Source organism: Gavia stellata, chromosome 7 (genome assembly GCF_030936135.1).
Source record: "Gavia stellata isolate bGavSte3 chromosome 7, bGavSte3.hap2, whole genome shotgun sequence".
Lineage (NCBI taxonomy): Eukaryota > Metazoa > Chordata > Aves > Gaviiformes > Gaviidae > Gavia > Gavia stellata.
Genome location: NC_082600.1, coordinates 27,047,432 through 27,061,975, shown reverse-complemented (window position 1 = coordinate 27,061,975; position 14,544 = coordinate 27,047,432). Strand labels below are relative to the sequence as shown.

Below are 14,544 nucleotides of genomic sequence, written 5' to 3'. Positions count from 1 at the left end.
TTGAGGGGGCAGCCAGCAGCTCCTGGGCAAAGAATGGGGCATTGGCAGCATCCCTAGTGTAGCGTAAGAAGCCTGTTATCTGATGGTGAGAGAAAAGGGAATGGGAGCTGGGCCCATCCCTAGTGTGGTACTAAATTGAGGCTTCTCTGGCTGTGAATTCTACTGTCCTCAGACCCTTCTTTGGCACAGAATTGGCTCTTCCCAGCAAAGATTAGGTTTTTCAGGGCTGGAAATCATCCTTTTTGTGGTCTAGCAACAGAACTGTTACAGACAGCAAGGAAATCCCAGTATTTGCTAAATGGCATGATTGCCAAGAGGGAGAACTGAGACGGGCTCTTAAAGTACCGGTGTAGAGCCAGTTTTGGTTTTCCCTGATACAACAGGAGTGTTGTAAATCCTAAAAGCAGGGAAAAGGCTGTTAAGGGTTGCAGTGGGAGAAAGGAGACAAGATCAAAGAACTGTAAAGCCAAAGCTGTCTGTGGTGCTGAGAGCATTTCCCCAAGGAGCTGTCCCTGTTGGAACAATACAAAATCATTCCTGGATCATGGCAGGGTTTTTCCAGCTCTGACATCGACTTCAGAGAATGGTTTGCCCTTCCTGACTACAAGTGAGGAAGGCAGACCCTTTTAACAGAAAATGATTGCGCTCACAGCTGGCGTGCTGACAAAAGGGAGAGCAGTTCCTAGTACTGGTTCCTATGGCTTCCAGGCAGCTATGGACAAATCTGTGCATGGAGTCACTTTCCTCTGGCTGTCCCTGGTTGAGGTAGAAGGTTAGGAGGAGAGAGAGGAAAAACCCCTTCCCTGTGCTGTAAAGGAAGGGCAAAGAGTCTGGCTGCTCTTGCATGAATAAATTGAATGAAAGAGAAGGTTCTGATTAAAAAATGCAGCTAGCACCTAGTCCCCCATGCTGGTTTAGGATACAGAGGGCCCACCTTGACTTTGTACATGAGCCTGGGGAAGGCCAATTCCTCTATGCAGTCTGGAGCTGCAATAAATGAGGCCTTTGAACTACCTAGGGCTGGAATTTACAGTCAAGCTCTTAAAATGATGCAGCCTAGCAAACTGCTTTATTTAATCTGCCCTGTTGGGGCTTGCTGTAGGAGGTTTGTGCAGCTGCTGTGCTTGAAGCTTCCTCTTTCTGACCTTCCTGGGTGATGCTCAGGGCACTTTGTTGCAAGAAGCCCTGCTGTGGCTTCAGCTGCAGGTCTAAGAGTCAGTCCTGCTGAACCTCCCCTGAATCACAGGACTAGGAGGCTGGCAGCCAAGGGGGGAGCCTGCTCCTGGAGGGTTTCAGCCAGTGCAGGCTGTCCTAGAGAGGAAAAGCTCCAGGCTTAGCTGCTCCCAGCATCTGGTGTGCTCCTTGGTTAGTCCTCTTGCTTCTGCGCAGCCTTTGAGGTGTCCCCTGCCTTTGCTGGGGTGGGAGATGAGTTTCTCCCAGGCTCTGCTTCCCTCTGGTGGACAAGCACTCCAGCTGCTGCCTGACAGCCAGGCTGTCAGCAAGGCACAGAGTGTTACTGCTGGTGGCAAGCAGGAGCTGGAACCAGCTAGCCACAGAAAAATTTCAGTGGTGCCAGTAACTCCTTACTATTGGGGAGTGAGCAATGGGACAGGAGGGCTGCTATTGCCTGCTTGTCCTTCAGCCTGGGGCTTTAACTTTCACAAATAAGCACAGCCACTTCTGCCTTGGGCTGTTAGCAGACACCTTTTGTTCACGCTGCTTTTTCTCCCATCCTGGTTTGTATTTACTTTTCTCCTCCTTCCATCAGTGCTGGTTCTCAGAGTTCATCCCTTTAAACCCTCACTATTTGTTCTACCAGGAATGACCCTGCTCAAAGCATGGCAATGAGTGCAGCTGTCCTGGCAGCTGAATGGAGCACCCAGGCAGGGGAGGCTGGTTTAAGACAGATTTGGGGCCCTCCCTTGCTCAGCCCAGGCCTCCCTGGTCCAGCTCAGAAACAAAAGGACACTTCTGCAAGCGATAGAGTGGTTTATTCTTTCCAGAGGCCTGGGGGAGAAAAGCAGAGAGCTCACTCCCATCTCACCCCTGCCGCAGGTGTTACCCACATACACACACAGCCAGACATGGGCACAGCCCCTGGGCTCAGGCACCAGCCAGTGGGGCTTGGAGGAGATGCACTTGGAAGCCACAAAAAATAACAGAGCAGGGGGGTCACTGTGGTAGCAGCAGAGATGAAAACCATAGGGAGGGAGCGCTAGGGTACAGTGCTAAGCCGAGCAAGGGATTCCCCAGAAGGGGAGCATGCCCTCTCCCTGGGAGGGGGCACCTGGGCTCCCTTTCCCCACCAGGGAGGACCTAGAGGAGAAGACAGCCTGGCCCAGATCCCAGCCTCCTCTCTCAGAGATGCCAACAAACACAAGCAGAGAGACAGAAGAACATGTAAGGCTGCCAAACCACATGCGTACCTCACACTGGGGCAGCCCTTGCAGGCAAACTTCCCCCAGCAGGCAGACCCACCTGGGGTCACAAGTGCCAGGGACAGTGGCTCTGTGCCCAGCTCCCTGCGGGAGGGAGAGCCTGCCTAGCCCACCAGCTTGTTCCATGGGACGGTGCTGAAGAAAGAGTGGGACTTCAGCTTCGCCATGCCACCTCCTCCAGAGCCCAAACGCCGCTTTGGGTTGTACTGTAGAAGCTGCAGAGAAGGGATGGGACAGCAGGATGGGGGGATAGGGACACTGGGAACGCTACCCAGGCTAGACCCTCTAGCCCCATCCTCCCTCCCATCCACCCAAGTCCCTCACCTCAGTCAGCAGCGACGTAGCAGCCAGACTGAGCCCCTCTGGCAGATGCAACTGGGTGTGAGGTTGAATCCCTGATGGGTGGTTTTGGGACAGTGGCTGCAGGAGGCAGAGAGTGATGGTGAGCAGAGACACTGAGGAGGGTCGGAGCACCCTGCTGAGCCTTCATCGCCACACAACCCCAGCTCTACACAGCAAGATTTAAAACCCGGGGCCCTGAACACCCAGAGACCATGCACATGCATTAGAAATCACACCTGACATAACCTGGCACACTGCTGAGGTGCCAGCAGGACAAGGCACCCTCCCAGCCCTGCATGGCAGGGAGCTCTTGTGCTATGTTATCTCCCCCTCCCCATCTCCTCACACAGCTCTTCTGCCTCTTACCATTCCTGTCAGCAACTCGTACAAGAGAGAGCCAAAACTCCAGCAGTCAGCTGCTTCAGTGGGCTCTGCAATCCCCCCCACTTCTGCAGAAAGAGCCAGAGAGGCATTAGAGCTGGAGGCCAAGAGCGCCAATGGCTATACTGTGCCAGGCACATCTTGCTGCCTGCAGAAGCCCCCTCTCCCCTGGTGGGCAGTGCTGGGCTGAGGGCAGGAGAAAGCAGGGGACATGTCCCTTACCTGGGGCACTGTACAGCTCTTCCCGTGCCTGGCTGCAGCACTGGGGCTCCACCTCTGTCCACTGGCCGAAAAAGGTGAGACGGACATGACCTGCAGAGTAGCACCAGAGCCAAAAGCAGGGAGCTTAGGACGAAGCTAGGGACTTTGGTCAGAGCACAAAGCCAAGCCCTATCCCCGCAACTGGGAACAGCCAGGGGACTGGGTCCCTGCCATGCCCTGAACACAGAGGCACTGTGCATGCCCTGGCACTGCGCACCCCTCCCCACCCTCCCAGTGCTTGCCCCAGATGCCCAGCAGACCCGTGCAGCTGGTGAGACTGGTTAGGTAGGCTCCAAGCTCGAGGACCTCAGGGCAGGCTGTAGTGAGGAAAGAAGCAGTGCCAAAGGGAGGACAGTTAGTTTTCCCCTTGCAACGCTCTCTGCGTTTTTCTTTTCCTAAGCAATTTGTAGCTCTCCCCTTTGCCCCAGCTGTTGCCAGCTGAGCAGAGACATGTGCTCGGCTTGCACTGACAGTGGTACCCACGGCTTGATGGGCTGGGCAAGCTCCAGAATACCCCAGTGAGCAGTAACTGCAAGCAGGGGAAAGCGCAATCCCACTAACCTCAGGCACAGTTCAGCTGGGCTCAGCTTCCCCGTGCTGGGATTTTCCAGGCAGCCAGTCCCAACGTGGGAGCAGGGGCAATGCATTCCTGTGGCTGCAGCCCCTGACTCTCCCACTGCAGAGCCATCTCTTGTAATAACCGCTTGGAAATCCCAACTGAGACCACACTTCTAGGTTCAGAAACATCCAAACCTCCCTAGACTCCCACCCTCCCCCAAAGCAAACTCAAGAAAGTCCGTGTCCCTGGAAATGGGGCAAACGGCAGTCTCCCAGCTGAGAGGCCAACCTCCTTCTCCTCGGGGCAGCAGCCTGGGGCACTACCTACCAGCTGCATCAAGCAGCAGGTTCCTGGGGTTGAGGTCTCGGCACAGCACACCCTGTTGGTGAAGTCCCTCTAAAGCCAGGAGGATTTCTGCTGCCCACAGCTGCACCTGCTCCTCCTTCACAGCCCATGCTCGCGGGCCATGCCCACGGGAAGCCAGAGACCCGTATTGTCCTGAGAGCGGCTGCTGCTGTCTGAGGCAGCCACAGGTCAGGCTTGGTCCCTGCAAGGGCTCCCACACCACTGGGTCAGGCCCATGGTGCTTGCCAGAGCTGGACGGGGCAACTCCTGCATGCAGCTGCCTCTGACCTGAGGAGATCAAGAGACACCGAGCCCAGGGGACCTCAGACACTTGCTGAGACAGTGGCTCCCCTGCCCCTGGCTGGCCCCCTCTCACAGTCTTTGGTACGGGGCCGGGTGTCTGGGGAAGCCTTTCACTGGCACATGGCCCGGGGTCTTGCTGGGAGGTTGCTCTCTCTGATACGCAGCCCTTGACGCTGGTTAGAGCATCCCAGGGATAGATGACCAGGCCCTGGTTGGTAAGGTGGCCAAGGCCTTTGGCTGGTGCTGCTGGAACACGGTCCACGATGCCAGACGTAGCCTGGGTCACACTTAGATCCTGCCCTCCAGGTGCAGCCCTCATCCCACTGGCAGGAGCCAGGCGAAGACGGCAGTTGTTCCCCAAACCAGGGTACATGGAGTCAGGGGACTGCTCCCGAGGGGACAAGGCATCGGTGTTTCCCAATACTCGGGCTGCAGAGCCTGGGGGGCCACTGCCTGTCCGAGCAGAGAAGATGGAGACTTGGCTGCTGCCCTGGGACCTTCCCACGTCGTCCTCTTTGCCACAGTCCCTCAGGGCTTGAACAGTGTTTGAATTGGCAGAGCCCTGCTGGACACAGTACTTTGAGCGGAGGTGAGACCACAGCGTCTCCCCTGGAAAGCAGAGAGAAGAATAAATGATGGGGCAGAAAGCATCCCTGGTTCCCCCGCTGTGGACGTGGCCCATTCAGGCACAGGACAAGGCCCGCTGGGGATGTGACCAAGCATCGTTAATCTCCCCAGCAAAGCTCAAGTCCATGCAGAATACTCCCCAGCCCTACACGCACACCATGCTCAACACCACACCTCCCGTGGGACCTGGCACACCAAAGGTTCATTCCCCCCTCCTTTAGCAGCCCTGCTCCCCCTTCTGCACGGTCTCTTTGATCCCAGCTCTGCCACTTCCATGTCACAGGCCAGCCACATCTTCACACATGCCCCTGATCCCACCACCATCCCCACTTACCCTTGAAAGCCTTTCCTCCCCACGTGACGGCAATGCTAGAGAGCTCCCACAGCATGGCACAGAGCCCGTGGGTCAGCAATGAGCCAGAGCAGTGAGCCCTGGAGCCCACAGCACACTGCTGGGGCTTCTCAGCCTCACCACATTCAGCTGCTGGCTGCTTTCTGCAAATTTATCCTACAGCAACATGTGAGGAGCAGAGGCTGTTCTCCAACACACGTCAGCCTTCATTTGTCATTGCTGGACTCCAGCTGCTGCTCCCTACACATCCACGCAACCAGCAGAGAGCAAAGCAGCTCCTTGGGACAACCCTCCACCTTGTCACACTTCTTCACCAGGATCTGGGACAAGCCCCAAGCTTGCCTCCTTGTTGTACCCAAACCCCAATGTGCTCCCTGCACTTTATGCCCCGTTTCTCCATCTCCTGTCTTTGGTCTGATCTCAAAATCCAGTATGGCATCTCTTTTGTAACCAAAAAATGTTTTATAAAGGTCTTATCAAAAGACTGTTTTGTTCTACAACATCCAGGTGAACTACCTCACTTGGTTCTCCTTCTCCATCACTTTCCTGTCATGGACAAACAATGCCAGTAGAATGAAGAGGTTTTTCTTTTCAAGACACTGGACCACACCAACCTCTTTACCTCAAGACATGACCATTCCCCTCCCATGGGACTCGGTGGTCCCCAGTCCCTAAGGTTAGTTCGCATATAACACCACTACACACACAACCTCTTTCTTCTTGTAGGTCTCCACAGGCCCATTTCTAGGTTACCTCCCCATTCAGCTCTTACCAAACCTCCAGAATCCCCAATACAGCTGAGCAGCTCCTTCCACAAAGTCTCCAAGCCCTGGTACCCATCACCCTTCTGTGAAGAGGACAGCTTGTGCTGTCACTATAAAAAACAGTCCCAAACCAGCAGAAGAAATGTATTTGAGACTTCAAAGAAAGAGAGGCTGGGAATAAGAGCAGGATGCTCCACACATGGGAGGCAATGCTGTCCCTACTCACCCTGCACATGCTCCAGGTGGAGGAAGATGGAGTCCTCACTCACATAGTAGCACAGCAGCTTGACCATGAAGGGGACGCCATGAGGGATGATGGTCTGTCGCTCACGGGTCTCAACATGGGATTTGGGGAGGCTCTGAGGAGGTACAGGTAGATGGATGTTACAGCACAGTAGAGGCTTGGACTTCCTGCAACCTAGCACCTGGCAGGGCAGGAGGCCAGCCAGAAAGGTAGCGTGCCATCTGCTAAGCCCCATGGCTGTCCCCCTGCGTCACCTGCAATGGAGCTGTCAGCCCCCAGCACCCAGCTGTGACAAGGCAGGGCTCCGCAAAGCTCTGCCAAGGCAGAGCGCTCCCCACCTGCGCTGCGGTACCCAGAGGACACTGCTAGTCCAGATCAATGGCCTTCCCCCACTACTGCCCCTACTTCCTTCAGATGGGAACCCATCATCCCAGCCCTCTCTCCTCTCCCTTCAGGAACTGATGCTTGTCCCTGTCATGCCAGAGCCTCCTTGTCCAATTATTAAAGTCCTTTATTTTTAGTTCCAAGGGCACTGGAAAATGCCCTAGGACTTGTACTGACCACACCTCACCCACCACCTGTTTCAGGGGTTGACCCAGATTAGCATGGGTGTAAGGCTTGGCTTGCAGCATTACAAGGCAGAGGAACAGATGACCGAGGAGAACCACTTCCCTTCCGACCACAGAAGATGGCTGAGGCAGCCAAAAGAAGCTTTATGAACAATGAACTTCCTCTAATGCTTCTGTGACCTGATATTTTTTCATCCTCTCACCTGCCCCAGCCATCTGCTTGGACGAGGAGGCTCTAGCATGACAGGGAGAAGCAGGCAGATGAAACTGAAAACACCCACCTTAAGTATAAAGGTCCCACCAGTGGCCGGATCCTGGATGATCTGCACCTGGGAGCAGTATATACAGTACCAGTCAGAAGTGGTGACTGCTTCCACCCCAACACACAGCCTACAGGAATGACCCAGGGACTCAACTCTGGAACAACAAAATCCCACCCAACTAGAGGAGTTTGGTGGTGCTCAAACCCCTACTCTTGAAAGACAAAACACAGGTTATTAGAAATGAGATAGCCAGGGAGTAGACAGTTGATTAAAGAGGTAACTCCCACACCATTTTTGCTTCCTTCACAACGAAGTGTTCTGCACTGCTCCTTCTGGGCTCCGTGGGATGTGCCGGGCTGCCCACCTGGGCCACGGCAGGGCAGGAGGACCACATCAGTCCTGACAAACTGAGATGTGTGAACGGCAGAGAGCAACGTGCCAGCGTGTGTATGGAGGCGGTAAGCCATCTTCACTCCAAGATCACAAACTCCTAATGAGTTGATTCATCCGTACAGCTTGTCTTCTGCTGAAGTCTAGATTATCCATAAGAGTCCACCATCACGGTACCTAGACATCAAGCACGATTCCATGCATGGGGAAAGAACTGGATGAATCAACCTCCTTGTAAATAACTTGGGAGATCTTGTAAGCAAAAGGAATGGGGACATCAACAGGTTTCCCAACTAACTCCTAAAGGGTCTTGCATCCTCAACTGCGAATTTTCCTTGGTGGGAATGGTGTAGATGGTAACCCTCACGTTCCTTGGTGGGTGCACTGGGGACCGGCACCCCCAACCCAGCTGCCAGGACCCTCCAGGTTATGCTCCCCTTGGTCCAGCCCCAGCGTCACCCCCCCCCAGTTCCAGGTCAAGTCATTACCTTATCGATCACTCCCACAACCTTACATCGTCTCAGGTTCTCCACTGCCGAGCTCAGCGTCCTGATCGGCCGGAAGCGCAGGCTGCTGTAACCCTGCAAGGTGGTGAAGAAGAGGATGAGGGACCTAGAGATGCTACTGTCCGTGAGAGCGGGTGGGAGAAGTTCCCGCATTTTCCAGAGCGGTCAGCAATACTGCCAGGCTGGTCAACATCCACAGACAACACTCCAACTGTCGTAGCTGATTCCTAACATTAGCTGGACTGTTTTCTTGGCCAGCTCCTGGATTTCTGAAGTTTTCAGGGAAAGCTTGCACCTGCAGCAGAGGTAAAGTCACTCCAAAATTTACACCTGGACCTGGACTGCCTCAACACTAAGGGGATCTGTACAAGAAACTAGTTGCCATTCTCTTCTCATCCTTCTCACCAGGCCCCGACCCTGCCTCACTCCCCTCTCCCTTCGTTAACTGCCTCCTTCCCACAATGCAGCAAGCAGCCATCGTCTTTGGTTTCCATCCAGATGGGAACAAGGACAGGGAAGATGACAATTTTAACATCTGTCAAGGTGTTTCCCCCAGTGGCTTCAATCCTACCAAAAATGGCCATTTTTACTATGATGGCCGCAAGCTAAAACATACGCACCTCGGGGTGGGGGGGGTCCCGGGAGCGCCTCAGGCAAGCTGGCCCCACCTCAGCCCTTTGCTCCAGGCAGGGCTATGAGCTGCCAGCTCCCTCACAGCCACCGGCATGCTGGGACGCTCTGCAGCTGATAGGTCTGCCATTTTATCTACACCACCTTACCGTGACATCTGGCAGAGGTGGTCGAGGAGGCTCACCGGGGCTGCTTTATGTGCCCCCCGCCCCCCCCGGCTTCACAGTGCCACCGATCCACTGCCACCCCACCCGTGCTGCCCCACGCCGGCCCCTCACCGTGGCGGTGGGGTTGCCCCCCCCTGCAGCCCGCTGGAGGTGGCAGTTGAAGATCTCCTCCGCACGCCTCAGGTACTGCGTGATCTTCCGCTTCACGGCCTCCCGACGCTCCTTGTTGGGGTCGACTGCGGGCGGCGCAGAGGGCGGGCGTGAGGGCCCTGCTGTGCTTCCCGGAGGGCTGCCCCGGTCCCCCGGCCACGCTGCCCAGAGGGATGCCCCGGCTTCCCCGCTGGCTTCCCCGGAGGGGTGCCCCGGCCCCCTGTCCGCGCCCCCCGGAGGGGTGCCCCGGCCCCCCCGCCCGCCGAGGCGGCCCCGCGCACCCTGCACGCCGCGCAGCAGCACGTCCACGCCGTTCTGGTAGTGGTTGAAGGCCTCCTCGTAGTCCTCGCTGACGTCCCGCTCCAGCGCCAGCCGCAGCTGCCGCGCCGCCTCCACCAGGTAGTCCCGCCGCCCGCCGCCCTCGGGGCCCGCCGGGGAGACGCGGCTCCGCAGCTGCCCCAGGTAGACGCGGGCCTGCGCCAGCGCCCGGGAGCAGGGCTCGGCCTCCGGCCGGCTCATGGCCCCGCACTGCCGCCCTGCGCCGCCGGGAGACAGGGAGCGGGGACGCGCGGACGAGGCGCGCCGCACGCCCCGGCCCCTTCGCCGGCCGGTGCCCGGCGCCGTTGACCGGCACGGTCCCCCGCCGGGCCCCCGCGGGCACGCACCTGGCCGAGCGCAGCCGGCCGCATCCTCCGGCGCCGCCAGATGTGGCGGGGCGGGGCGGGGCGGGGCCGGCCCCGCGTGCCGCCGCTGCCGCGCGCTCCCGGGGCAGCGGAGCTGCCGGGGCGGCGCTGATTGGCTGCGGATGAGATCATCATCCCCTCCAGCGGGGGGCTGCGCCGGGGGCGGGGCGGGGCGGGGCGGGGCGTGTCCCGGCCGGGTGTGTCCCGACCGGGGTCCCGCCGCCGCCCCCGCCCCGAGGCAGGTTCTTCATCGCTCTCTTAACCTGGGGCGGGCGCCGTTGCTCCGCCTGCTTTATTATCATCGTTAGTCACCATTAATTGTCCTTAATTAATACAGCTCCCGTTCATTAAGTACTGCCTTTGCTACCGTATTTCCTTCCCCCCCCCCCCCCGCAACACGTAATTAGCCGTGTTTTAAATAGCTTTTGCTCTACCTACCTCTGGAAGGGCGCACCCGTTCCAGCAGCTCCCTGCAGACCTATTTGGGGACGCCGAGGGGGGACCTGCCTCTTCCGCATGGCCCCGTCCCAGGGCACTGATGATTCTTTCTGATTTGCCCCTTGCAAGCGCCTGATGCTGCCCCCCAACCCTGGGCTCTCGGCTGGCCCTTTTACCGACTCTTGCAGACTCATTTGGTTTTACAAACTTATTTCAAATATGCAGAGCCGGGAACGTCAGCACAAATGCATTAAGGTGCAGCAATTTTGCACAGTCAGGATCCCAGCTGGTGGTTAACAAATGCTTTGTGCATGGAAAATACTGGTCTTTGGCTTAATCTGGAAGCACGCATTCCTGGCCTGGATTTTTCTTGGAAGGCCAGGTCTGCAGGGCCTGCTAGATCACCACAGTTATTAGCAACGGCGCTTTGCTGCATCAGGAGTGCTCAACCAGTTATGGCTGAGGCCAATTGGTTTGCTGCATCTGTGGGATGCTCACTCCAGGTCCAAATAACTTTCTTTCTGGAGGGGTGGCAGGGGACCTGCAAAGGGAGAAAAGCTGGAATGAAATCCCAGTGATACCCTAAGAAAGACTGTGCTAAGATCAGTTGGGAAGGGGGAGGCATCTGCATCTTTGTCCATCCCTTGCTAACCTATGGGCATGTCCCATAGTAACAGGAAATGTTTCTAAAAAGGTGGTTTCACTTCAACAGGAGCTGGCCCCGTGCCGTGCCATCACAGCCATGCCAGCCTGGATGGGCGCTGCATTCAGCCCCTGCTGGAGCCGGTACTTGCTATGGGGCTGGCCCCAGCCTTTCCCAGGGAGCAACCACATGGCGTCTGAGCCCGGAGCAGAGTGAAGGCCCCAGAGCCAGGCCAGGTTGCCCAAGGGGACACCCATTTGTGGCTGACCCGCTACTTCGTACCCTGTGCACACTGATGGCAGGGGATCTCCCCCAGCTCAGCTCCCCTGGGCAGCTCTCTTGCGCAGCCCAGTCTGTTAACAGAACAGGAAAAGTCAAGCCCGTGCTCGCAGCTCAGCTCAGCGGTCACCACCCAAACACTTGCTTTCTTACAAAGGCCATTTGCTTGGGAGTGTGAAAGACTAATATTGTACCTAAGAGAGCAGGTCTGGTAGGATGCAAAGGGGTCTGCTTTGTGAGACAACCTGCTGCCCAAACACGATCCATGTGCTTGGTTCTTTGGTTTCTTCTCAAAACACTTCCAGGCTCCTTTTTTCCACCAATCTCTGCCTAACAGAGATCAATTTTTTCTGCCCAGCCTGTTCATCCCCCCCAGTCTCTAGGGCCTTTTAATTCCCACCAGAGCCCGGGGACTCCTCCTTCAAAAGTCTGAGCAGGAAAGAAGGGAAGCAGGGCCTGGGATGAGAGCAGGGATGCTGCTGGCACCCACTCACCTGCCTGACTTCAGCAGATCTATGTGGGCCTCTGGCAGAGGACAGAGAGCACAGGTAAACTACAAAACCTAGTGTAAGGTATCAGTAGAAGGGTTTGGATATTGGGGTGATGGTGATAGAGGGATGTGTGAGGAGCAGTTGCTGGGAGGGGAACAAAACCTTGATGAGTTCATTGCCAAACACCTCCTTTAGCCCTTGCAGAGATAAACCAGGTGTTACCCAAAGTCACATCAGGACTGTATTTAAAGAATTTTATTGCCTCACACAGTTAAAGCAGTGTCCCCTCTGGACAGGAAGGGAGAAGCTGGAAAATGGTGGTTTGACCTCCTTTTGGGAGCCCACAACGGAACTTTGCAGAGCCGAGCGGGGCCGAGTTTGGGCAATGCTGGGGTCGCTCAGACCTGAGCAGTCACTCTGCGGGGCTAGCAAGGTGGAGGGGACAAGGGGCAGCGCAGAAGAGAGTGAGCCGAAGGCATCAGCAAGGAGAAGTGCCCCAAGGACTGGCCTGCAAGGAAGAGCCTTGCAAGGGGAGAAAATGTGTACCTGCCCTGAGGCACAGCGGCCCTTACCCGTGGGCTTCCAGTTTCCCATGTCAACGCTAACTAGAGGATGTTAAATTTGGGGTGGGTTTTTTTTTTCGATTAACCTGCTGAAGAGTCCGTGGCCCTTGTGAAGTGGGAACTCCCAAAGCAAGACCAGCATGGATGAATAACAGGGAGGGAAGTGAGAGCTGCCCTTTTTCTCACAGCCTGAAATAGATGCATGAGACTCTCTCAGACTGCTGACGTTGCTGGGTGCAACAAGCAGAAAGATTATGCACAGCTTTGTGAGGATGCAAAATGTTGTAAGTCACAAGTGAGAGGTTAGGCCCTCAGCGCATCTTTATTTGCACAGAAACATGTGGGACACCTGTGCCAGCATGTGCAGGGAGATGCAGTGGGGAGGCAGCGGTCTGCTGGCATCTCAGGATTGGGGAAGCCAGAGCTTAACATCAAAGCTTTAACGTCAAGGCTTCATCAGCTACGATGCTACATCTCTGGGCTGATTGCCGCATCGCCTTTTCAGTACACCCCAAAAATACATGATGTTTTGTTCCTAGTGCAGCCTGGAGCCCAGCTTATGTTTTGTCTCCCCTGTAACTCTCCTTCTAAACCATCTTGCTGCAGCTCTGGCTCCTAAACCCTTATTAAACAAACCTTTGCTCTGCAGGGCTGGGAGACACAGGGAGCCCGGGGATGCTGATAACCCAGTAGCGTCTGCTCCTGCAAGGCAGCTGCCCGTCTGCAAGGGGTACACAGGCAGGGAAGGACTGGGGATGTGGGAGCACAAGAGCTGCACTGTGGTTACTGCATGTCCATGGAGGACCAGCATGGGGTTGTTCTGCTCCCTGCTGGCTTTGGGGCCAAGGTCTGTTCCGGTCCCTTTGCAAGGGAACAAACCCACCCTATAGCCCCGCTCTGCAGCACTGGGGGACATGGGGGTCTGTCGATGTAGCTGACCTCATTGGGGCGCTCAGGGGACACATCGGCTGTGGCGAGGGAGAGCTGACAGGAGCTACTGGTGTAAGCTTCCAAAAAAGGCACAACTGGGAGCAACACAGAGGGGGGACGGGCAGACAGTGGCTGGTCCCCTTGGGAGTGACCATGGGTGGTGGCTACAAGCCCTGAGGCCAGGAGCCTCACTCTCCCCTTCAGGGCAGGAGGCCACCCCCCTGACCCTCATATCACCATTGGGTGCGATGTCCTGCTGGAAGTCCCTGCCACCCTGGGATGAGGAGGGTCCCGAGGGGTCCCAGGACTCTCCCCTCTAGGCAGGGACATGCAGGGGCAGGGAAGGGAGCCAGCCCTCCCCTGGGCACGTGATGCCTGTAGCAGCCTGGGGAGCATCACGGAACTGCTAGGGCTCATTGGGTTCCCCTCACTGGTGAAGCCTCAGTGAAACACTCTCCCGGAGCTGGAGGAGCCCTGACACCTGGAGATGCAGCTCCCAAACCTCCTGTGCTGGTGGCACCTTCCCCTACTCCTGCCCTGCCCCAGCTGTTCCTCTCATCACTGCCACAGCAGGACAGCCACATACCTCCCAGGCACCCACATCACTGCCATCCACCCCAACACCGCCTGCTACAGGAGGAGCAGGGGATGAGGCCGCACAGAGCACCCAGGGGGCTTGGGTGATGCAGGGGGAGAAACAACACGGGGTGTCCATACAAGGCAGGTGCCTCACCCCGCGGGCTCTGGGCAGAGCTGCCTTGAAAACTCTCAGTGCTGAGCAGCAGACAAGGAGGCAACACCAAACACCAGGAACAGCTGTGGTGCCACATGGCCCCCGCGCAGCCTGGGAAGGGGAACAGCAAGTCCCGGTCACCCATGAGGCACTCAAACAGCTGTGGAGGAGCTCCATGGCATGTTGTTGAGGCAGAGCCCACATAGGCTGTGTCCCAGGACACTGTGGATGCCACAAGTGGAAATGGGGTCCAAAAGGGATCCAGCAAGCTCCTGGAGGATATATCCAGCTGCACAGGTGCAACTCGCACAGTCTGCACCACGCTGCATGGTGGCAGTATGGAGGTTCCCATCACCTCAGCACCCACTACTGACTTTCCCTGTCAGGGTACTGTTGCCACAGGGCCTGCCCTGTCCCCATGTCCTTGTGCCAGCCCTAGCTGGCACCAGCACTGTGGCTCTGAGGGACCCTGCCCCAGCTCCAGACTGCCCCC

The 14,544-nt window shown here is 56.8% G+C and overlaps 1 protein-coding gene across 1 annotated transcript; it reads right to left on the bottom strand.

Moving 5' to 3' along the window:
• Positions 1-2,491: 2,491 nt before the first annotated feature.
• On the bottom strand, positions 2,492-9,810 carry RPS6KL1 (ribosomal protein S6 kinase like 1). Its single transcript, XM_059819736.1, has 10 exons — positions 9,573-9,810; positions 9,253-9,377; positions 8,327-8,419; positions 7,467-7,514; positions 6,599-6,731; positions 4,309-5,238; positions 3,384-3,473; positions 3,147-3,229; positions 2,763-2,858; positions 2,492-2,653 (listed from the first exon to the last, which is right to left on the bottom strand). Exons 1-10 carry the CDS (start codon positions 9,808-9,810, stop codon positions 2,543-2,545), a joined length of 1,947 nt encoding a protein of 648 aa, XP_059675719.1. The 3' UTR covers positions 2,492-2,542.
• Between the last annotated feature and the right edge of the window lie 4,734 nt (positions 9,811-14,544).